This window comes from Erinaceus europaeus, chromosome 12, assembly GCF_950295315.1.
Source record: "Erinaceus europaeus chromosome 12, mEriEur2.1, whole genome shotgun sequence".
Lineage (NCBI taxonomy): Eukaryota > Metazoa > Chordata > Mammalia > Eulipotyphla > Erinaceidae > Erinaceus > Erinaceus europaeus.
The window spans coordinates 64,248,941-64,273,517 of record NC_080173.1 but is presented as its reverse complement, the minus strand read 5'-3'; the positions used below and the strand labels follow the sequence as shown (position 1 = coordinate 64,273,517).

The following is a 24,577-nucleotide window of genomic DNA, read 5'->3' as shown; positions in this document are numbered from 1 at the left end:
AGACTCTCATGCCTGAGGTTCCAGAGTCCCAGGTTTAATCCCCCCGAACCACCATAAACCAGAGCTGAGCAGTGCTCTGGTAAACAAAATAAATAAATTTTTTAAATGGTTTTTATTTTATTTATTTATTTTTTATATTTTATTTATTTATTCCCTTTTGTTGCCCTTGTTGTTTTTTACTGTTGTAGTTATTATTGTTGTTGTCGTTGTTGGATAGGACAGAGAGAAATGGAGAGAGGAGGGGAAGACAGAGAGGAGGAGAGAAAGATAGACACCTGCAGACCTGCTTCACCGCCTGTGAAGCGACTCCCCTGCAGGTGGGGAGCCGGGGTTCGAAGCGGGATCCTTATGCCGGTCCTTGTGCTTTGCGCCACCTGCGCTTAACCCGCTGCGCTACAGCCCGACTCCCAATAAATAAATTTTTTAAAAAAGAGGGGGGGAGGTCAGGCGGTAGTGCAGCAGGTTAAGCACACGTGGCGCAAAGTTCAGGGACCAGCATAAGGATCCCGGTTCGAGCCCCCGGTTCCCCACCTGCAGAGTGTCACTTCATGGGCAGTGAAGCAGGTCTGCAGGTGTCTATCTTTCTCTCCCCCTCACTGTCTTCCCCTCCTCTCTCCATTTCTCTCTGTCCTATCTGGCAACAACAACATCAATAACAACAATAATAATAACCACAATAATGATAAAACAACAAGAGCAACAAAAAAAGAGGGGAAAAGTAGTCTCCAGGAACAATGGATTCATGGTGCAGGCATCAAGCTCCAGCAATAATCCTGGAGGAAAAAGAGAGAGAGAGAGAGAGAAATGGAAAGAACTGCCCTGCTGCACCACCCATGAAACTTCCCTCCTGCAGGTGGGAACCACGGGCTTGAATCGGACTCTTAGCACAGAGCAATGTATGTACTCTACTGAGTGAGCCACCACCTGGCCTCAGGAAATAATAGGAAAGGTGTGTATAAATGGTAAAATATAAATTATATTTAGGCAGTGAGATGATCACCAAAGCTGGCATGGTAACTTATGCCCAGGCCATATTCTCTCAGAAACCTTTAAATATTGCAGGCCTAACAGGTGAGACTTGTGCGGGTGGAATGTCTCAAAGTCTTTCTGTTTCACCCACCATGCCTCATATTGGGCCTGTGATACAGTAATTACAAAGGGACTGTGATCATCCAGGCCCCAAGATTCTTTTCATAAAGATAAGTTCTGGGAGTTGGGCGGTAACGCAGTGGGTTGAGCGCACGTGGCACGAAGCACAAAGACCGGCATAAGGATCCCGGTTTGAGCCCGTGGTTCCCCACCTGCAGGTGAGTCGCTTCACAGGTGGTGAAGCAAGTCTGCAGGTATCTATCTTTCTCTCCCCCTCTGTCTTCCCCTCCTCTCTCGATTTCTCTCTGTCCTATCCAACAACAGCGACAACAACAATAATAATAACCACAACAATGATGGAACAACAAGGGCAATAAAAGGGGAAAAATGGTCTCCAGGAGCAGTGGATTTCTGGTGCAGGCACCGAGCCCCGGCAATAACCCTGGGGGGAAAAAAAACAAAGATAAGTTCCACAATCTCAGGCCTGTCTTGATGTGTTACTTCCCTCAAGTTAGCACCAAAGTACCTCAGGATACACAGGGCTCTCTGGGGCCTGGGCAGCAGGTGCCAAGGCAGAGCTGGGATTCCAGCCACACAGAGGATGAACTAGTTGAGTTGCCTTCTAAAATGTGTCTGTGTCTGTCTGTACTTGGACTGCAGCCAGGACTGGGGGGGCGGGGAGAGGAAAATGGGGGTGGAGGATGTTACAGTTGTAGAGAATAAGGCTTTGTGATGGGGCTTGCCTTCCTTGATGAGAGCTTTCTTCCATGGGCTCAGCACCTTCCCTCCACCCAGTCCTGGCCATACTGTGGAAGCACTCAGGAGGTAATTCCTGTGAGTATAAGTACAAGTGGTTTGCAGTTCCCAGCAGTGGGGCTCTGTGCAGCACAAGTTTGATGTTTAGGGCTAATGGCATCAGCTGCTGCTGTTTCAACACTTTCCCTAATCACCGGTTATTCTCCAAAGAAACTTCATGATGTCTATCTTCCCAGTACAGCTTCAGATCTTCTGATATATCCCAGGCCTTTCCCAGGAACCATCTTTATAAACCTTCAGAGGTCCCCTCTCCTTAACCAAGCTACTAGCCCTTATCTAGTTTAAGGCCTCCCTCCTCCATTTTTAGGTGTAGCAACTGAAGCCTATAGAGATGAAGTGGGTTGCCCAAGATTACCCAGATAGAGAGGCTTCTCCTCAGCTTGCCTGACTCTTGAACACCCTAATTTATTTAAACAACAACATTCCTTTCATCTTCCAGTCACCAGTGCCAAATGCCTGATATTACCTCAATTAGCAGCTCATTGTTCTTTCTCTCGCTCTTACTTTTTCTTTTTTAATCTCTATTTTTGATGTGGAGGAGAGAGAGACAGAGACACCACAGCACCAAAGTTTTCTTCAATATGGGGCCATGCTTGAACCTGGGTCATGCACATGGCAAAGCAGAACACTAGGTGTGATATTTTGTCAGCACTGTAACCTGTTATTTTTTTTCTCCTTTTTTATTAGTAGTTTACTAGTGGTTTTTTTGTTTGTTTGTTTTTTGCTTCCAGGGTTATCGCTGGGACTTAGTGCCTGCACCATGAATCCACTGCTTCTGGAGGCTATTTTTTCCCTCTTGTTGCTTCTCGTTGTTGTTATTGTTGTCACTTCTGCTGCTGTTGTTGTTGGATAGGACAGAGAGAAATCGACAGAGGAGGGGTAGACAGAGAGGAGAGAGAAAGATAGATATCTGCAGACCTGCTTCACCGCTCGTGAAATGACCCCCCCCCCCTGCAGGTGGGGAGCCAGGGGCTCAAACCAGGATCCTTACGCCCCAGATCTTTGCACTTTGTGCCATGTGCGCTTAACCCATTATGCTACTGCCCGGCTCTCAGTTTAATAGTGTTTTATTACAAGATTTCAGGAGTATAATTTCACACTCACACACAGTGTATGTGAGTTACCCAACCCTCCAACAAAATTATGTCCATGTTCTCATAACCACTACAGTTCTCACAAAGTCCAAGAGCAGTTTGGTTACCATTTTTAAGATTTGTTTTTTGTTATATTTATTTATTGGATAAAGACAGCCAGAAATTGAGAGGGTAGGGGAAATAGAGATGGAGAAAGAGAGACATCTGCAGCACTGCTTCAGCACTCATGGAGCTTCCCTCACCTCCCTCCTGCTGCAGGTGGGGACTGGGGGCTTGAACCTTGGTCCTTGAGCATTATAACATTTGCACTCTATCAGGTGTGCCACCACTGAGCCCCTGGTTTTTTGTTTTTTTTTTTTGCAAGTTCATTTGTTTCAGTCATCTGTATTCTAAATATGAGCAAAACCATTTGGTTTTGGTCTTTCACCTGTTTTTTCACGTAGCATAACCAGCTCCAGTTCCATTCATCTTGCTCCAAATGATAGTCTCAGATTTTTGATTGCAGAGTGATGTTCCATTGAATATATACCTCATAACTTCTTTTATTTATTTAACTTTATTTCAGTGAGAGGGATACAGAAGGAAATGGAGAGAGAGGGAGAGAGAGAGAGAGAGAGATACCAGAGCACTGCTCAACTCTGGCTTATGGTGGTGTTTGGTTATTGAACCTGGAACCTCTGAGCCTCAGGCATGAGATTCCTTTGTATAACTATTAAGCTTTTATCCAGCCCAATCCCATAAATTATTTTTTAATAAATCTTTTTTATTATATTTATTTATTTATTTATTTATTGGATAGAGACAGTCAGAAATCAAGAGGAAAGGGGAAGATAGGAAGAGAGATAGAGACACCTGCAGCACTGCTTTACCACTCTCAAAGCTTTCCTCCAGCAGATGGGACCAGGGGCTCGAACCTGGGTCCCTGTGCATTGTAACATGGGCTTAACAGGTGTGCCACCACCCAATCCCTCTTACCACTTTTTTTTTTAAGTTTCCTTTCTTTTTTATTTATGAATGAGAAAGATGGGAGGGGGCAGATAAAGAACCAGACATCACTCTAGTACATTTGCTACCGGGGATTGAACTTGAGATCTTATGCTTGAGAATCCAGTGCCTTATCCACTGTGCCATCTCCCAGATCGCCTCCTATAACTTCTTTATCCAGTCATTTGTCACTGCAGCCCATTATTTTCTGAATCTAATGTTACATACTATCCCTCTGGTCCTCCTCCTCCCTCCCTCCCTCAGTTGAGTTCTGATTGGTCCCAGCCAAGCTCCATTCATTCATTCATTGGAGCTTTGACAAATTGAGAGGACCACATTCATGGTTTTTTTTTTGGGGGGTCACCCCTATCTATTTTTTAAAATATATTTATTGGGGGATTAATGTTTTACATTCTACTGTAAATACAATAGTTTGTACATGTATAACATTTCTCAGTTTTCCACATAACAATACAACCCCCACTAGGTCCTCTGTCATCTTTTTTTGTACCTGTATTCTCCCCGCACATTCACGTTGTTGTCCAAAGTATATTCAGGCCATTCAACTGCCAATGTGGCAGGGACAAGTATCTGAAACTCCCACTGAAGCTTGACCAGCTCACCACAGTATTAGCTCAGGAAATCCCCCACCCTTTAACATCTACCTCCCGTTGGCTGCTGCTGACCCTACTGAGCTTCTAATTCCACTAAAGCTGCCTGGGCATCTGTCTCTCAACACCTACCTGCTGGCCTCTTCTGAGGCTCTCTTCACGTTCCTTAGCTCAAGGCTCCACTGCCCAGTAAAGGCCACTCAGCCTGTTTGCTACTCTCCACAGATGATTCCTTGGATAATTGATGCAGCAAATCCCCTTTAATCTTTGATCCCGAGTCCTACCCAAAGGGAGCTCCTGTGTCTTTCTTCCCAGTTTTTCCTAGCTTGGGTGGAGGTGGACAATGTCTGATATTCCAGTGTAGGGTGTGAGAATAAGAATAGTTAGCAACTTGGACAACAGTTATGGTCATGCTTCCTGAAAACCCTACGTACTGATGACAGAACGGATGGCTTTTCCCTAACTTGTGGGGCAGACCTCTCCTGTCACTGCAAAAGCATCTCCTTTTAGGGATGACAGGCGGGTGGATCAGTTCTTTTTCCTTTGGGGACAGGTTCAAACCCCAAAGTACTGTGCTGCCTTAAGAGACTTCTCTAGGGGGCTGAGTAAGGAAAAGCCAGGAGTCCAGGGCAGGCAACCTTATCCTCTCCCGCACCTTAACGCCTCTGGTCGTGTTGTGAGACCTGACCTCCCCCCGGGCAGCCCTGGGCCGAGTGCACCAGTGCAGGGCACCCTAGCACTGGGGAGCATCAGTGCCCCTCCCCCGGCCGACTCGCCCCGCCCTTCCCCGCAGTCGGGCTCCACCCCCCGCCGGCAGGCTATCTGGGAGGCAGGCTGGGGCCCCGGTGAAGCGAGGTCGGCGCGCAGCTCCCACTGCGGGTTGCTCGGCGCTGTCCAGAAGCCACCGGCCCGGCCCGGGCTGCAGCCATGGTAAGACGGGCGGGCGCGGCGCAGGGCCCGCAGCTCAGAGGCTCCAGGGGGCCGGGGATGGGCATCCACAAACACTGCGTCGTCGGCTCGCAAGTTTCTCCCGATGATCTGAGCAGCCACGAAGAGGGGCCCGACCCCGTGGGTGCTGCCTGTGTTGTTGGAGAGGGTTGGTCGGTGATGACAGGCGGAGGGAGTGGGTGGCGCTCCTGCGGCGAGCATGTTGGCAGAGGAGGGCGCGTCAGCGATGAGCGGAGATGAGGGTCTCCGCCCTTGCATAGGTCCGGGATCACCTGCTGACCTCTGGTAACCTACCTCCCCTGGTTTAGGGGCCAGCAACAACTTTCTCTTAAAAATACATAGATGAAGCACACAAAAACTGCCTGCCTCCCTAAAGGGGACAGTGTGATGCTTGGGGCCTCCTTCCCACAACGTCCTCAGCCCAGGGACCCCTGGGAGAGCGAAGCTCAGCCCACCAACCTACCAGGGGGATCAGCTCTATTCCTCAGTGGCAGGAACCACGGAAAGCCTCTTTCTGCTGCATCTTTTGCCCTCCACCCACCCCCATTAGGGCCCCTCTGTAGTGGGTTGGAGGAACTCATTCCTGCCATCTGCTTATAGTGCAAGGCGAAATAGTAATCTCAGACCCCTGAAGACTCCCAGGTCGAAAGTTTTTATATTTGGTGATGAGAATGCCAGCTTTCTGCCCTACTTGCCAGAACCTACCACAGACACACTGTGCTGCGTGTCAAGGCCACAAGACTGCATGCCAGCCTCTTCTTCCAGTCTGGAAGCTCCCTCCCTGGTCTTTGCCCTCTGCATTGCAAGGCACAGCCTGTTTACAGCAAAAGGAGATCCATGGCTAGCCTGTGGGGCAGGATGTTGGCTGTGGGCAGTCTCCAGAAGGAAACTCCCTGGGTCCTGTGGAATCAGAAGCTTCCAGGTCTGGAAAGGCCAACCTTTTGGACTCTGTGTCTCAAGCTGTGTCCAGGCTGAGGCACAAGTCTTGGCCAGGAAGTCTTGGTGACCCGGTGATCTTCCCCAAAGGGGGGTTTCTGGGAGAAGCCAAGTGGTGTCTGCCTCTCTCCCTGCTCCCCTTCTTCTTCCCACAAGGGAATGGACAGATTGACCATTCCAGGACAGAAGCCTGGAGGGGCACTAATTGTTTACAGTGCCAAACCCAGAAGGGGGCAAGGGGTTTTTCCTGCCACACACATCAAGTTCAGTTCAGCTGAGGTCTTGGTGCTTTCAACTTGAATGAGACCACCTTGTTGCCCTCAGTTAAAGACCCCCCCCCACACACACACACACACCACCACCACCAGAGTCCTCAGCGTCAGATTCTTGCCCTCAAGTTAGCCTACTCCCTAAGCTATCTTAAAACAGATTCCTGTATGGGGGTCTCTGTGAAAGGAGCTAAATGTCTCAGCTGTTTTGGACATTAGTGAGGAGAGCTCCCCAGCCCTGGAGCTCCAGGAAGTTTAAATTTTCATGGAAAAAATAGACCAGCATTAATAATTATCCTACGAGCTGAGATACACCTTCTTTCCTGAGAGTCAAAGTAACTTGAGATATCTGTCATCTGGGAGTGTTTTCTCTCCTTAGTCTTCCTGAGAGACAAACTCATGTCATTGAGCATTAAAACCCTGAAACTAATATACTATTCAAAATTACAAAGGGTGTTTCTTTTTTTAAATATTTATTTATTCCCTTTTGTTGTCCTTGTTGTTTTATTGCTGTAGTTATTATTGTTGTTGTTGTTGTTGTTGGATAGGACAGAGAGAAATGGAGAGAGGAGGGGAAGACAGAGAGGAGGAGAGAAAGATAGACACCTGCAGATCTGCTTTACTGCTTGTGAAGCGACTCCCCGCAGGTGAGGAGCCGGGGACTCAAACCGGGATTCTTAAGCTCGTCCTTGCACTTTGCACCACCTGCACTTAACCCGCTTAGCTGCTGCACTACCGCCCGACTCCTTACAAAGGGTGTTTCTAACCAAACCAGAAACACTGGCCTCCTAACTCCTAGGTGCATGGTTTTATCTGTATGTTCCCAGACAGGACCCACAATTTGTCTGCCATCTAATTGGCAACTTTGAAGCTCCTGAGGTGTCAACCTTTCACTGGCCTGAGCCTGTGCTCCTCAGAGACCAAGTGCTAGCAGCTACCTTGCCAACTGTCTGGAAGTGATGAGGTGATGGAAGTGATACAGGTCTCTATGAGTCAGAGACAAGGTATCTTAGGATGGGAGGTGTCCTTTCTGTGCCTAGGTCTGTTCAGGGAAATCTAAGGTTTTCAAATATACTCTCTTTGTGTGTATGTTTGTGGAATAGGGTGAGTTCTTTGCAGGAAAAAGAGAAAGGGAGGAGACTTTGGGGGAGATGTAGGGATATTCCCATGAGAACCTGTCTGAGGGATTAAAGAATATCCCATCCTACTTCAACACTGCTTTTTTTTTTTTCCTCTTCACTTTTCTTTTTAAATTTCTTTTTTTGGGGGATTAATGTTTTACAGTCGACAGTAAATACAATAGTTGGTACATGCATACATACTATGTCTCAGTTTTCCACACAACAATACAACCCCCACTAGGTCCTCTGCCATCCTGTTCAAGGACCTGAACTTTTTCCCCATCCACCCCAGAGTCTTTTACTTTGGTGCAATACACCAACTCAACACTGCTTTAAGTTAAAGTGAAGGAGAAAAATTTGAATCCTTTGGGGATGGATTCTCCTGGGTGGCTGTCCCTATGCATTGATGGGCTAGGTCACCTTGGGGACAGTCCACAGGCCTCATACAGGTCTTGGTGTCCTTGAAGGTTAACAGGAGAGGGGAAGTGGATAAAGAGCCTGTGTTGCAGGCAGACTTGGGAGGTTGGTGCTGTGCCCACCGGGGTAGGCAGCTGGCAGGCGTCATGGGACAAGCCAATCAGAGGAAGAGGGGACTGCAGAAAAGCCAGTGATCCTGCTGCAGCTGAATTGTCCTTGGAGGGGGGGGGGGCAAGGAGAGGGGAGGGGTGGGGGTGGGGGAGGACATTCCACAGGCTTTTTTGGCCCCTGTCAGGGGTGGGTGAGGGTCAGAGAGAAAGGGGAAGGAGCAAGTCAGGAAGCTGGATTACAAGAATATCAAGACCAGGCTGTTTCTGTGTTTGAGGAGCCTGGCCTGAGAGATAAAATTAGACCTAGAGCTTGCTGACAGGGATTCGGAAGCGTGGGACATGGACCATTCACTGGGATGGCAAGGCCATTCTGTCCCTGGGGACAGGACTGAAGCTGGGGTAAGGTGCTGCTGTGGGCAGTGGGTGGTCCCAACCTGTCTTAGCCCCTGCCTTACCTGCCATTGAAACTTAAAGTCAGAAAGTGACTTGGTGGCTGCTAGACCTGGGGCTAGGTAAAGGACAGGCAGGAACTAAGGACCTTGGTATTCTGACTTCTTATTCCTTCCCTTGTGCTATAAGAAACCAAGGCTGGCAGGGACAATAGTTCTGGGCCCCTGGGGGATCTGCTGGGAGACTATAGGAGCCTTTCCTTCTGTTTGGTATTCTGGAGGAAACCAGATGCTATACAGTCAGTTCTCTCTCTCTCTCCTACCCTTAGCCTGACTCCCCAGAACAACTGCTGGGATATTGTGGGGGTCATACAGAGGCAGGATTTCCTGGAATTCCCCAGACTCTCTAACTGCCAGAAAACAAGACTGCTGCCCCTAGTCCCATCCCTGTTCTGTTGCCACAACAAGAACTTTGTAAGCTGGTACACTGTTGAGAGTGAAAAGGGCATCATCATTATGGCAGGGCAATAAACATAAACTCAGATTATGCCAGATTGTGGACCCACAAATATACATGACCAGAGCCTGTTAGGTCACGAGAGCCTCTTCTGGTCACCAAGTCTGCACTTGCTGTTTCCAGTTTCAAACTAATGTACTGTTTTTTTCTGTCTTGGGTTCAGGTGAGCCCTAAGGACTGAGACTATAATCAAGTGTGGGAACTTGAACACGAGTCTTAAAAGCAGTTCTCAGAGGGCTTTTCTAAGGGACTATAGCCTCTAGCCTCCCTGTCCATCTCAGTTCTTCCCTTTCAATACAAATGAGGACCTGCAGAGAGACTATTGCCACCCTATTTCCCTGCACCCTGGTTGGGATTCCACCATGGTTCAGGGGTAGCCCCCACTGCCTTGGCCACTTTGTAGAGAGCAAGTCAGCCTCTAAATTCGGCCCTTGTCCATTGTCTGGGGGAGTGGCAAGTGGGTATTGTGAGGCAGAGCTGAGCCCAGCACTGCCAGGCACTTCACAAAGGGGGCTGGTCCCAAAGGAGAGAGGCTTTAAGGTTTAGAGCCAAGGGTGAGAGTGGAAGGAGTGGTCTCTCTTCCAAGCTAAAAGGGGCTGAGACAGGTCTCTGCAGAGGACCTTGCCAGCTGCCTCTTATGTCCTGTGGTTCTCAGTTCAGGTGAAACCCCTTCTAGCATAGCTACCTAAAGCCTAATTCCAGGCAAAGGGGGCGAGGGTCAGCTGAATGATGCTTCCCTCTCGTCCCTCACCGTTGGGGGGGGGGGGAGACTACTCATCTTTTAGTCCTCCCAAGCTCTTTTCTTTTTTATTTTGTATTTATTTTAATGAAAGAGATACACACATACACACACACACACACACACACACACACACACACACACACACACACACACACACACACACCAGATCACTCTGCTCAACATTGGCTTGTGGTGGTGCTGGGACTGAACCTGGGACTTCAAAACTTCAGGTCTAACCATTATGCTATACCATTGTGCATAACCATGATGCCATCTCCCCAACCCCAAATTCTTTCATAGTTAACATTCTCACTTGGTCCCTTCTACACCGCCTCCACCCACATTCATTGTCTGCTGACAGATCTACTCTTTCTCCCAGAGTCCACGTTCAAGCTCAGTGTCTGGAATTGAGTGGAGCAGGTCAGATGCATTAAACTTTGAGCAGTGAGCACCCCTGCCTGCTCCTCACAGCTCACTCACCTGCAGTGACAGGTGGCACAGAGTCCCCTGTTGACTCTGGATTTACCTGGTGCTGGCAGCTCCTTTTCTGCCCTCCTGACTTCCCTCCTGCCCCTGCCCCATTTCAGCTCTGTGCTCTTCTTCTTCTGATGCCTCTGCCTGCATCCCTTCAGTCTGACTGCTTGGCCTTTGTGCAGTCCCTGGTTCTTTGCTTAGCCAGACCCCTAAGCACTGCATTGAAAAGACGCATGAGGAGTGAAGCTATTTACTCCCCAAGGCCTAAATGTGTCCTGGGCGGCTGCTCCTAGTCAATTGGGATTTTCCTGGCATCTTAGACTTGCAGGTGGGGGGGGAGGTGGTTGTGTATAGATGAGGGAGGGATGGTGAGCACTTCTTCTGGCTTGACTGCTAGTGCATTTCCTTTTCTTTCTAACCATAAGTGCTTTCCTCTTCCTCCCTTTCACTTGTCTTCCTCCTTTATTCTTCCCCTTCCACTTATCTACCCACCTACCTGCCACTACCCTCCCTCCTTCCCCCACCCCTCAATCTTCAGATCAAGCGCTTCCTGGAGGACACAGATGATGCAGAACTGAACAAGTTCGTGAAGGATTTCCCAGGAAGCGAAAGCTGCCACCAACCAGAGGCCAAGACCCGGGTGTCTAGGTCCCATCTGGAGTCAAGGCCCCAGACCCCGGACCTCTGTCAGGATGACCTGGAGTTCAGACCCCCCTCTTGGCCCCAGTCCTGTGACAGTCAGCAGTTCTTCACTGCCCCAGCCCCTCTCAGCCCCTCAGCCCGGCCCCGCAGCCCATGGGGCAAGCTTGATCCCTATGACTCTTCTGAGGTAGAGCCTATAGCCCTGTCTTTATCTTTATCTTAGTGAGCTGGTCTAGGGAGGAAGGTGTGTGTGTGTGTGTGTGTGTGTGTGTGTGTGTGTGTGTGGTCTATGCTCATGCACATGTATGGACACTTTGAGTATCTCAATTATGTGTTGAGCTGGGACACTCCCCCCCTTCCCATCCTGTGTTGGTGCCAGCTTTGTGGTGTCAGCCCCCAAGTGCATTGGCAGCTCTTATTATCAGCAGGGTCAAGAGCTCAACTAGGGCCTCAAAGAGGTCTGACAGTACCTCTAACTCTGGGACAGTGGCCTAAGAGGGTGGGGGACAGTGGATGTCAGGTCCTAGGGTCCTTCCAACTTCTTCCTCTATTGCAATGTACCTCCATTTCTCCTAGGATGACAAGGAGTATGTGGGTTTTGCAACCCTTCCCAATCAAGTCCACCGAAAGTCCGTGAAGAAAGGCTTTGATTTTACCCTCATGGTTGCAGGTAGAGCAGGGTTGGGCAGGGCCAGGGATGCTTTCGGGTGGCGGTGGTGGTATGTATGTGGGGAATCAGGGGAGGGAATAAGGAGGAGAGGAAAAAGTAAGTGGCTGTAGTTTTCTGTAAAAGAGCCAGGAGCCGTGGGCCACTGAAAATCAATCTAAGTAGGAGAATGAAGCAGCACAAAGACACCTAATCAACAGCTTTCTACTATCTGCCTCTTTCTCTGTGACCTTGGGCAATCTCTTTCCCTCCCTGGGTCTCATTCAAATGACAAGGCTGGACAAGCTGTTCTCTCTGTTTCCTTCCAGCTCTAAATATTTGGTTGATCTTTTCCCAATTAGATAAGAAAGCAGCTTCCCACCCCACCCTGTCCACCTTATCCAATGGGATTGTCACTTGACTATAGATGATGTCTTCTAAGGTGAACTGTGTCCTCTCTCTCTTGCAGGAGAGTCTGGTCTGGGCAAATCTACTCTTGTCAATAGCCTTTTCCTCACTGATTTGTATCGGGACCGAAAACTCCTCAGTGCTGAAGGTAAATAAAGTGAAACATGAAGATAGGCTGGCAGACCTGACTTGGGAAACCAGATTCACTCTAGAGTTCCCTGGGGGTGGGGCCTTCCCATTACTCAGGAAACCATGGCTTCCTAGAGAGACTGACAGCATCTCTCCATAGGCTTATCTAGCCTGGCAGTCCACCAGCCAGCTCCCTAAAGATTTGGGTGCTGAAGCAGGGCAGGGACCAGAGTCCTGTTCTCTGAGTGAGTCTCTGACCCCCCAAAGGATTCCAGGAATTCAAGAAAAAGAGCCGGAGCAGAGAAGAGGCTGGGGCCAGAGCCAACAGCCACCGGCATTTCCTGTGTTGGGAAATGTGCTACTTGCTGGTTCCCAGAGAATGGGCCCCCAGGCAGCCTCTGGGGGAGGAGGGGGACAGCAAGGCTGTCTGGGGTGGGTGGGTTTGTCCTATTTGGGAAGGTCTTTGCTCTTGCTCTGGCCTCAGTTTCCCCCTTCTCCAGAACGGATCATGCAAACTGTGGAGATCACCAAACATGCAGTGGACATAGAAGAGAAGGGCGTGAGACTGCGGCTCACCATTGTGGACACACCAGGCTTTGGAGATGCTGTCAACAACACAGAGTGGTATGTCCAGCCCCAAACAACCCCAGCTACCTCCCTCTCTCCCTGCTTTGTACACGAACATGAACATGTACAGAGGTGCACGTATAGGTGCAAGCATATCCAAAGATGTCATGAGGAAGAGGCCTGTAACTTTGAGCATGCCACCCCTTCCCTTACTGAACACCTAGCTGCCTTCTCTATAAAGTGAGAGAAAAAGGATTAGAGTAGATTTCTAATGTTTATACCTACTCTGACCTGTAGTTCCATAAATAGGGGGTGGGGACATAAGAAAAGACTCAAAAAAGCAAACAAATGACATGTAGCACAGAACCTGAAACATACTGATAGTAGATGTTTAATACATGCTATCTCTCCGACCTTTCATTTCACCAGACACATTTTAGATGTAACAAATAAATGTTAAAAGAGTGCAAATGTGGGGGCTGGGCGGTAGTGCAGTGGGTTAAGCACACATGACGTGAAGCGCAAGGACCAATGTAAGGATGCTGGTTCAAGCCACTAGCTTCCTACCTGCAGGGGGGTCGCCTTACAAGCAGTGAAGCAGGTCTGCAGGTGTCTATCTTTCTCTCTTTCCCAGTCTTCCCCCCTCCTTTCTCGATTTCTCTCTGTCCTGTCCAACAACAACAATACAACAAGGGCAACAAAATGAGAAAAATGTCCTCCAGGAGCAGTGGATTCATAGGACAGGCACCGAGCCCCAGTGATAACCAGCCCTGGAGGCAAAAAAAAAAAAGTACAAATGTACTGTAAGGGGGAGAGAAGAGGCAAAGGGGAAGAGGAGGTGGACCTTTGTTTAAACTCCAGGCACCCTCTAGGCTACTGCCAAAAGAAAAGCTGGCATTGTCATACCCATCAGCCCTGGATTTTTTTCCCCCTGCAACTGGAGGTATGCTTAGATAGTGATTGGAGTTAAGTAAATGGAGGAAGAAGAGAATGAAAGATAGTAATAGGAGAAAAAGGCTATTGGTTCCCCGCCCGCTTCTATTTGCTAGGACACAGAGAAGTTGAGAGGGGGAGATCCTTGTGCATGATAATATATGCACTCAACCAAGTGTGCCGACACTTGGCCCCAGGCTTCATTTTTAAGGATGAGAGACTGGTACCAAAATACCTAGGCTTAATTTAGCATTTAGTAACTGCATGCTCTTCGGCAAATGACAATATTCCTATTTCTTCAGTTGAAAAATATTTACTATCTCATCTAGTTGATTTGAAAATCCCCCAGAGGGGCTGAGTAGTGGCACACACACTACAATGCATACAGACCTGTGTTAAAGTCCCCAGTGCCTGCCTGCAGGAGGGAAGCTTCATGAATGATAAAGCAGTGCTGTGTTTCCCTCTCTCCCTCCACTGCCCCTCTCAGCTTCTTCCTGTCTCTGTTCCCCCTCCCCAGAATAGCACAAATAAATGTGCACAGAAAACTAGAAAAGTCTGTATTTATTACAGCCATGAATTTTAAGATAATAATGGTGCAAAATGCAAATGTAGGACCTTGTTTAAAATCACTAAGAAGACAGCCAGAAATTGCTTACCTGGTTAAGTACACACTTTACCATACATGAGGATTTGGGTTTGAGTCCTTGGTCACCACATGGCAGCATGATATAAATGGGAAGCTCCACAAGTGGTAGTGACTGTGACATCTCTCCTTCTATGTATCTCACCTTGTGTCTGGAGAAAGAGTCTGCCACGAGCAGTGGAATCCTTTTGGTGTGAAGCACTGGTAGCAATATCAAAGATAAATAAAATTACTAAGAGACTGGAGAGATAATTCCCTGGGTAGAGTGTACTCCTTACCATGTACGTAACCCACAGTCAAGGATGAGCCACCACATGGGAGGTACTATGGCATTGGAGCTTTCTCTAGTGCTGTGGTGTCTCTCCCTCCCTCTGTTTCTCTAAGTGAAAAGGTGGTTTGGGAGGAGTGAAGTTGCATATGTGCCCTGGATTCATAAAAAATAAAACGAGGGAGTCAGGCGGTAGCGCAGCGGGTTAAGTGCAGGTGGTGCAAAGAGCAAGGACCGGCGTAAGAATCCAGGTTCAAGCCCTCAGCTCCCCACTTGCAGGAGAGTCACTTCACAGGCGGTGAAGCAGATCTGCAGGTGTCTGTCTCTCTCTCCCCCCTCTCTGTTTTTCCCTCCTCTCTCCATTTCTCTCTGTCCTATCCAACAGCAACAACAGCAATAACTATAACAATAAAACAACAAGGGCAACAAAAAGAGAATAAATAAATACAAAAAAATTAAAACAAAACAAAATAAACCTTAAAAAATAAAATAAAATGGGCAGGGGTAGATAGCATAATGGTTATGAAAAGAGAGTCTAATGCCTGAGTCTCTAAAGTCCCATGTTCAATCCCCTGCACCACCATATGCAAGAGATGAGCAGTGCTCTAGTTAAAAACAATAATAATAATAATAATGATAAAAATGAAATGACTAAGAATTTCAAGACAGCCACAGAAGAGAATGTGAGTGCAGAGCCTGAGTTACTGTATAGGTCATGAGCCAGTGAGGCTGATCTTGGATAATTGCCTCACAGCAGACCTTTATAGACCTTTCTGTGTTCTGAACCCCTACCGCATGCTTTGTGGTTAAAATCGACTTTCAGCTCAGCACACTGCTTCCACTTCATAGTCTAAGACTTGAGGCAAGCACCAGTTCTTTCCCCTGTACTGTTCAGCACATAGTACATGGTTTCTATAAGTACTGCTGATGGATTGAGGTGGACTCAATTCCATCATCACCCTGCGTTCCCTGGAACTCTGTCCAAAAAAGTAATCTTGCCGGCAGTCGGGCGGTGGCACAGTGGGTTAAGCGCACGTGGCGCAAAGCGCAGGGACCGGCGTAAGGATCCCGGTTCGAGCCCCCGGCTCCCCACCTGCAGGGGAGTCGCTTCACAGGCGGTGAAGCAGGTCTGCAGGTGTCTATCTTTCTCTCCCCTCTCTCTCTGTCTTCCCCTCCTCTCTCCATTTCTCTCTGTTCTATCCAACAACAAAGCAACGTCAACAATGGCAATAATAACCGCAACGAGGCTGCAACAACTAGGGCAACAAAAAGGGGGAAAAATGGCCTCCAGGAGCGGTGGATTCATGGTGCAGGCACCGAGCCCAGCAATAACCCTGGAGGAGAAAAAAAAAAAAAACAACCAAAAAAGTAATCTTGCCCTGCGGCTGTAGCTCCAGACAGCACCTGGTTTCTAATATAGTAAGGACTTCCTTTTTCAATTTATTTACCTCCTCTTACCATCTACAATAATAGTATCACTTTGACACCTCATAGCTTACACTCCACCTTCACACACATATATACTCATTTAGTCAACTAGTAGGAATTTATTGAATACATTCTAGGGATCCACCCTGTGCTGAACATGTAAGCGATACAGAACAAATATGAATGGCACTGTCTCTTGAGAAGCAATGTCTAGTGGCAGCAGGATTGGGGCAGTGAGGGCAGTAGTTCTCTAATGCGTGTCTATCAGTTAACAAGTTAGTCTATAGGTCATGGATGGGGGAAATAGCTCAACTGGTACAGCATATGCCTTCATGCCTGAGGTTCTCAGTTTTATCTCCAGTACTTATGTACCAGAGTGACGTTCTGGCTTATTTTCCTCTTTCTCTCTGGTTCATGTGAAACTGTCTCTCATCTGTATTAAATAAAAATTAAAGTTGAGGGGGTTGGGTGGTAGGGCACTAGGTTAAGCGCACATGACACAAAGTGCAAGACTGGCTTAAGGATCCCAGTTTGAGCCCCCAGCTCCTCACCTGCAGGGGGGGTCATTTCACAAGCAGTGAAGCAGGTTTGCAGGTGTCTATCTTCCTCTCTCTACCTCTGTCTTTCCTTCCTCTCTTAATTTCTCTCTGTCCTATCCAACAACAGTGACAGCAATGACAAAAACAACAAACAACAAGGGCAACAAAAAAATGGGAAAAAACAGGGAGTCGGGCGGTAACGCGCGGTGGGTTAAGCGCAGGTGGCGCAAAGTGCAAGGACCGGCATAAGGATCCCAGTTCGAGCCCCCAGCTCCCCACCTGCAGGGGAGTCGCTTCACAGGTGGTGAAACAGGTCTGCAGGTGTCTATCTTTCTCTCCCCCTCTCTGTCTTCCCCTCCTCTCTCCATTTCTCTCTGTCCTATCTAACAACGACAGCAATGACAACAACAACAATAACTACAACAATAAAACAAGGGCAACAAAAGGAAATAAATAAATATTTTTTAAAAAATAGCCTCCAGGAGCAGTGGATTCATAGTGCAAGCACTGAGCCCCAGCAATAACCCTGGAGGCAGAGGCAAAAACAAAAAAAGAAAAAAAATTAAAGTTGGAAAAAAAGTTAATAAATGGATCAGACAGTATGTTGTCAAGTAGACTGAACTAGGAGACAGATAATCAGGGACTTAAGTGGGTAGGATATTTGCCAGTAAAAATGATCTAGATTAAGTCACTGTTCTGGATTTAGTTTCTTCACATATAAAACAAAAGTGACAATACTTATAATTTCCACCTATCAGGACTAAATTAGATAACAGAAGAACAATATATATATACTCAGAAACCTATATAGAGACTGGAGAGGGAGTGCACCTGTTGGACACCTGCTTTGCCATGTGTATGACCCAGATTAGAGCCCAAGTACACACACGGAAGTGCCATGGCCTTGGGGGGGGGGGGGCATCCTGGTGTTATGGTGTCTTCCCTTACTCTCTCTCTGTATCTGATTTCATCATTAGAAATCATTACATGGGAGTCGGGCGGTAGTGCAGCAGGTTAAGCGCACGTGGCGCAAAGTGCAATGACCGGCGGAAGGATCCCTGTTCCAGCCCCTGGCTCCCCACCTGCAGGGGAGTCCCCTCATAAGCAGTGAAGCAGGTCTGCAGGTGTCTGTCTTTCTCTCCCCCTCTCTGTCTTCCCCTCCTCTCTCCATTTCTCTCTGTCCTATACAACAATAAGTAAATAAATTTTTAAAAACTTGAAAAAAATCATTATATGAGTGAGGTTCTTGCAAGCTACATGTTTATATGTACATATGTTTGTGTCCCTATCTATCTCTAAACCTCAGATCTATATGTCTATTCATTGATTGTATCTAAACATCTATCTATCTATCTAAACTGTGTAGTGAAGAGAAGGGGAACACAAGGAAAACTGGTGTAGTCAAAGGAGCCTTTTTGGAAGACCTGGATGTTGAATAGAGCCTTGAAGAATAAAGTGGGGTTGGAAATATGTAGAAGGAAGAACAATATGAACAAAGATTGAAACTAGACTGTGAATTTGGGTTTCTCTGGCTTCCAGTTGATATTCACGTATAGGCACTTGCTATTCCCATTGCTATGTTTGGTCAGTTGGGCTCTTTCACACTCATCAGATTTGTCTGTATAGATGTTAGGTATATATATATATATATATATATATATATAAATTTTTGAGAGAAATACACAGAGAGAGAGAGACAGAGAGACAGAGAAACACCAGAGCACTGCTCAGCTCTGGCTTAGGGTGGTACGGGGGATTGAACCTGGGATTTAGGAGCCTCAGGCATGAGAGTCTGTTTGCACAACCATTATGCTATCTCCCCCACCCTAGGTGTGTATATTTTATGTGTTTATTTTGTTAGAGATACAGACTAAAGCACCACTCTGACTTTTCTTTCTTTCTTTTTTAATGTTGTTTCTATGTACTTTTGCTTTTTATCTGATACCAAAGATTGAACCCAGGGCCTCATGCTTGCAATACATGTGCTCTACCACTGAGCTAACTGAATTCTGCCCGTATACATAGTTTGATTTTCTGCTAGGACAGCTGAGCTGCAACCCTGTTCCACCTTGAAGATGTAGTAAAGCAAGCAGGGGAATGACAGGTCTTCCCGATACTGCTCAGGGCATGGGGCACCTCTCTTCCATCCCAGAGCTCACGAGGCAGCCGCCACTTGCACACTTTCTTTGCTTGTATGTTTCTGCTCCAGCTGGAAGCCTGTGGCAGAATACATCGATCAGCAGTTTGAGCAGTATTTCCGAGATGAGAGTGGCCTGAACAGGAAGAACATCCAAGACAATAGGGTGCACTGCTGCCTGTACTTCATCTCGCCCTTCGGTCATGGGTATGGTCCAAGCCTGAGGCTGCTGACACCACTGGGTACTGCCATGGGGAAATGCCAAGATCACCAGGGGCAGGGCTGCCACTATCACGTGGTAACAAATTCCTGTCTCCCAGGCTCCGGCCACTGGATGTTGAATTCATGAAGGCCCTGCATCATCGGGTCAACATCGTGCCTATCTTGGCTAAGGCGGACACATTGACACCTCCTGAAGTGGAGCGCAAGAAATGCAAAGTGAGGGGAGCTGGTGGGGGAGGGGTACAGGTGGGCTTATGGAAAGAATGAGGCCCCCAGAGCTGTGGGCCCCTCCTGTGTTTGCCAGATCCGGGAGGAGATTGAGCACTTTGGAATCAAGGTCTACCAATTCCCAGACTGTGACTCTGATGAGGATGAAGACTTCAAATTACAGGACCAAGCCCTAAAGGTGGGGCAGCTCCAGGGCATCCCTTTGCTGTCTTCTGGGCAAGAGAGGGGAGTTCTATACAAGGCTGGGCTACTGTAGCAGGAGAGGGTCTTAACTTCCTAGAGTGAAGCAAGAGAAGATATATGAGAGAAAAGGAACAGGTGTGCGTGTGGGTGTGGAGGTGCAGATGGTGATAGGCACCCCTAACTTCTTTCAGGAAAGCATCCCATTTGCTGTAATTGGCAGCAACACTGTGGTAGAGGCCAGAGGGCGTCGAGTTCGGGGCCGGCTCTACCCCTGGGGCATTGTGGAAGGTAAAGCTCTGAGCTTGTGATAGGTATCTCTGGGCCCTCAGTGTCTTTCCCATGTCAGTGTTCCTGGCTGACCCCTAGCCTTGCTATGCAGTGGAAAACCCAGGGCACTGCGACTTTGTGAAGCTGAGGACAATGCTGGTGCGTACTCACATGCAGGACCTGAAAGATGTGACACGGGAGACACATTATGAGAACTACAGGGCACAGTGCATCCAGAGCATGACTCGCCTGGTGGTGAAGGAACGGAATCGCAAGTATGGTCAGGACAGAGCTGGCAGGGTGGGGGATCCCAAGTGTAGCCTTGGTTAAGACCAAGTCCTTCCTTTGTTCTTCTGCAGGCTCTGGGCTAAATCCAAGCAGGTGCTGGGGTCCCCCTAGCCTTACCAACCCCCATTTCCCCTTCCCCTCAGTAAGCTGACTCGAGAGAGTGGTACCGACTTCCCTATCCCTGCTGTCCCACCAGGGACAGATCCAGAAACGGAGAGACTGATCAGAGAGAAAGATGAAGAGGTGAGAGCAGTATGGGGTGGTAGGGACTGATAAACTAGGAGGTCCTCAACTTGATTTATTTCAATTTATTTCATGGTTTGGGAGTAATAAGATGCTTGGCCTTAGTACATATCTGGAAGAATGGCTCTACCCAGGCCTTGGCTCAAGGAATTAGAGTGTGGGGGCACTTTCTTAAGACTGTAAGATTTACAGAAAAGTCTATTTTTTTTTTTTTTAATACAATTGCCTATTCCAGCTGCGGCGGATGCAGGAGATGCTGCACAAAATCCAAAGACAGATGAAGGAGACACATTAGCTGGCATTCATCCCTGGATATTTAAATATACTCTTCCTCCTGTTCGTCCCAGCCTCTCCCAGCACCAGCTCTGCTCAGGCCCCTGTAGCTACTGCCACTTCGCCTTACATCCTTGCTGCCTCCCCAGAGACTCAGAGGAAATAAAGTTTAACAAATCTGTAGGTGGCTTCTGGTGTTACTGTTTGTATCTTTATCTTTCTCCTGGAGATCAAGATCCTAGCACCCAGTTTTGAAAAGCTGCTGGAAGAGGATACTGGTTTCTGGCTGTTAGTGAAGAAGGAGAATGAAGAACAGGGCTCAGACCCTGCCTAGAACCTAGTCTGTCCTCTCCATCCTACCAACTATATATTTTGTGGAGCCTGAGCTCCACTTCATCTGTTTCACATATAGAACTTAAAAATCTGTAACAGTTTTAGGTTTGATATTTGCCTTTGGGAAAACATGGCAATTATATGTAGCCGCCTGACTTTCTCTTTTCCCCTGATTGGGAAGTCTGTAATAGAACACTGAAGAACCACTGACATCCCAATAACTACCAGGCACTGTAGTAGTGCTGGGAAAGAATAAAGTAAATTATCCTGGCAGAATTCAGTATTAAGCATCTGTTAGTTTGCGGACACTGTTGTAGACCTGGGAGTTAAGAGACAGGGCTCCTGACTTCCTGAAACTTACTCTGTAAAATTGTTAACGCTCTACAAAGAGAGACACGTAAAACTCTAGCTTCAGGGCCTGAAAGCATTCAGGTTCCCTCCAGAATTGAGGCTATCCGTTGAGAATAGGAATCAGCTGGTCTCCATGTTTTGTCGGGTCAGTAGTACGAGGCCACGGCGCCCTCCAGCGGCCGTGCTCGGCCCAGCTGCGCTCCCGGGGAGATGGAAGGAGCCATGAGGTGGGTCCTCGGGGAGAGTCCCAATTCCGCACTCCCTCTACAAACCAGGAGGTGGCAGTATCAGAGCCAGCTTCCAGTCTCTCAGATGAGAGATCGTTAATTAGTCCTGATCGCACCGCGCCGCACAGGTCACGAAGGGCTGCGGGGTCGCTCAGCTGAAGAAAAGTGAAGGTTGAAGTGAGGCTCAGAGGCAAAACCTTCACGCTACCAGTCGAAGGTCCTCAAGGTCTTCTCTTTCATCTTGGCCTTTAGGATCGAGCGACCTTAGCTCAAGCAAAATGGGAAATTAATAAACTGAAGTGCCGAAGGAGACCTTTTTGAGATTTCGAAGGCGGGGTCGCCACCGGAAGTACTGTCGGGTCTGTGTCCCTACAAGGCCCCGCCTCTAACTGCACTACCAGTAGGCGACGGGCCACCCCCACTTCCGGCCCCTGGAACCTTAGCCAGTCGCTCCCCTCTTACTTCTCTTCCATTGGCTGCTGCAGGGACGCGCTGTGATTTCCCATTGGTCGCAGCTCCTCCCGGCGCCGAACCTCCACCCTCTAGCTACAGTCTTCTCTTCTGACACCCCATAGGCTAAAGAATGGGAGGGCGTCTGCCCCACTTGGCCAATGAGCAGTGTGAAGAGTGAGGGCGGCGGCTGCGTGATGGGGGGGATAGGGCGGGACTTGAGGTGGCTATTGGCCAGGGCTGACACAAATCCCAGACACGATTGGTCGGGGAGAGGGGCACCGTAGTGGGTTGGAGCTGCGCGGCCTCAGCAGCTGCGGGAGACGGAAGTGGTGAGAGCGCGGCCTCGGAGGGTCGGGCGGACGCCGCCTGGGTGAGTCACCGTGCCCCGTGCATTGCCAGTCTAGGAACCGCAAGGACAGCGGCTTGCCCGACTCCGCCCCAGTCCCACCGGCCTTCGTGATCTCCGCCCTCTGTCATTTGGGGCCCCGCCTCCGAGTTTTTAGGCCCCGCCCCTAGAACCTGGACACCCCTGCTAACCAGGCCCGCCCCCCCACCCTCACCGGGGTGAGATTCCTTGGGTCTGGGAACTCTGGGCCTCCCAAGCCTGGCCCTTTCCTCCGTCTCTCTCCTTGAGGCTGCGTGCCAGTGTGCGGTGAGGCTGCACCTCTGACTTGGAGCTTGCTGGCTGCGATCAGGAAAGTGGGCAGGGCCACAGACAGAAGCTTTCATCCTGACAGCCTTCCATGGGGCTCTGCTGGACTAACAATAACTTCGGATAGCAAGTGTGAAAGAAAGTGTCGGGGAAACGTGTGCCTGACTCCTTAACTAACTCCATAAGTGGGCCAAGGAAGCTGGTCCATGCTGAAATTTCTGTGGCTTGGGCCCATTTGACAGGTACTGACTCTCAGGACTGAACTGGCCTGATTCCCTTTTTCTGTGACCTCCTCCCACTAACCTCCACCCCACTTAATATCAAGTGCTCTCAGCAGGACTTGTGTGGCTTCTGATCACAGATTGTGATCCCTCCCCTCTTGTCCTCTGTTCTGGACTCTGTTCACAATAAACAGGTTAGGTGGGTGCTACTCTGATTTAGAGGCTAGGAAAGCATTCCTGTAGATTTATGTGCCCGTAGGGCCTGAAGTGAGTCCTGGTCAGGCAGCCTTTGTCTCTTCAGAGGTGGTAGTTCTTTGTTGTCCCACTAAAACAGGGTTTGGAAAGTGTTATATTTCTCCTTGGTCTGGGAATCAGGACCCTTGGATTCTGAATACTAGATGGCACTTAATGTTGCTCCACAACTTTGTGATTGTTGGATCACTTGTTGCTTCCTTCTCATGTAGCTCTCATGCCTCTGTTTGGTATGTTGACTTATGGAGAGGTTGAATTCTGTGTGAGGAATAATTATAGTTGGAGGGAACTTTAAGAAAATGAGATCTAGAGAAGTTCAGGCACAGATGGGTGCTATTTGCTGATTCTATGATAATGTTAATTGTGCTCTTTATTCTTACATCTCTACCTCTCTTTACAGTGAGAAGCAAGCAACCAGAACCTTCACCACGATAGAATGGTGAGTACTCTGCCTTTCCTCAAATTAGGGTTTTCTGTAATCCATGTGTCTTTCTCTGTGAAACTGCCCAACCCTTCCAGGACCTTGACACTTTCATCGGCCCTGGAGAGTTTTTTTAGATTGCAAAATATCAACGAATAACAGCACCAGAACAGGAAGACTATAGGAACCTTTTGCATATGCTATGCCTTCTCCACAGTACCATTATCCCACTCATAACACCCCTCTTATTTTTCTTGGGTTCCTGGAAGAAGTTTTCTATTCTATTCTCTATTCTGGTTTGAAAAGCCAGGCCTCTTTTTTTTTTTTTTTAATTTTTTTTTTATTAAAGAAAGGATTAATTAACAAAACCATAGGGTAGGAGGGGTACAACTCCACACAATTCCCACCGCCCAATCTCCATATCCCACCCCCTCCCCCGATAGCTTTCCCATTCTCTATCCCTCTGGGAGCATGGACCCAGGGTCATTGAGGGTTGCAGAAGGTAGAAGGTCTGGCTTCTGTAATTGCTTCCTCGCTGAACATGGGCGTTGACTGGTCGGTCCATACTCCCAGTCTGCCTCTCTCTTTCCCTAGTAGGATGGGTCTCTGGGGAAGCTGAGCTCCAGGACACATTGGTGGTGTCTTCAATCCAGGGAAGTCTGGCCGGCATCCTGATGACACCTGGAACCTGGTGACTGAAAAGAGAGTTAACATACAAAGCCAAACAAATTGTTGAGCAATCATGGACCCAAAGCTTGGAAAAGTGGAGAGGAAGTATTAGGGAGGTACTCACTGCAAACTCTAGTATACTTCTGCTTTCTTACTTTGGTGCCATACTCCAAACTCAGTCAATTTCTGCTTTGCGTTTCTACTTCTTTTTTTTTTTTTTTTTACATGCATAACATTCCCCAGATTCCCATTTAGCAATACCACCCCACTATTTCATTCATCATTTTTCATGGACCTGTATTCTCCCCACCCACCCTCCCACCCCAGAGTCTTTTACTTTGGTGTAATACTCCAATTCCATTTCAGGTTTGACTTGTGTTTTCTTTTCTAATCTTGTTTTTCAACTTCGGCCTGAGAGTGAGATCATCCCATATTCA

The 24,577-nt window shown here is 48.2% G+C and overlaps 1 protein-coding gene across 10 annotated transcripts in view; it reads left to right on the top strand.

Moving 5' to 3' along the window:
* The window catches only part of SEPTIN4 (septin 4), a 34,287-nt gene extending 13,543 nt beyond the window's left edge, over positions 1–20,744 (top strand). The window contains exons 1-13 of one of the 10 annotated variants that reach the window (XM_060203826.1): positions 5,294–5,524; positions 6,143–6,464; positions 11,056–11,346; positions 11,736–11,829; positions 12,275–12,361; positions 12,843–12,966; positions 18,930–19,064; positions 19,178–19,295; positions 19,384–19,485; positions 19,682–19,778; positions 19,870–20,032; positions 20,189–20,288; positions 20,524–20,744. In XM_060203826.1, the coding sequence (XP_060059809.1) occupies positions 6,288–6,464; positions 11,056–11,346; positions 11,736–11,829; positions 12,275–12,361; positions 12,843–12,966; positions 18,930–19,064; positions 19,178–19,295; positions 19,384–19,485; positions 19,682–19,778; positions 19,870–20,032; positions 20,189–20,288; positions 20,524–20,583 (1,548 nt within the window). In that variant the 5' untranslated portion in view covers positions 5,294–5,524; positions 6,143–6,287 and the 3' untranslated portion in view covers positions 20,584–20,744. Of the gene's footprint in view, positions 1–5,293; positions 5,525–6,142; positions 6,465–8,328; positions 8,795–11,055; positions 11,347–11,735; positions 11,830–12,274; positions 12,362–12,842; positions 12,967–18,929; positions 19,065–19,177; positions 19,296–19,383; positions 19,486–19,681; positions 19,779–19,869; positions 20,033–20,116; positions 20,289–20,523 lie in introns of those variants that run through there. The other 9 variants (XM_060203830.1, XM_060203829.1, XM_060203827.1 and 6 more) reach the window with 9 other exon arrangements.
* Positions 20,745–24,577: the final 3,833 nt, after the last annotated feature.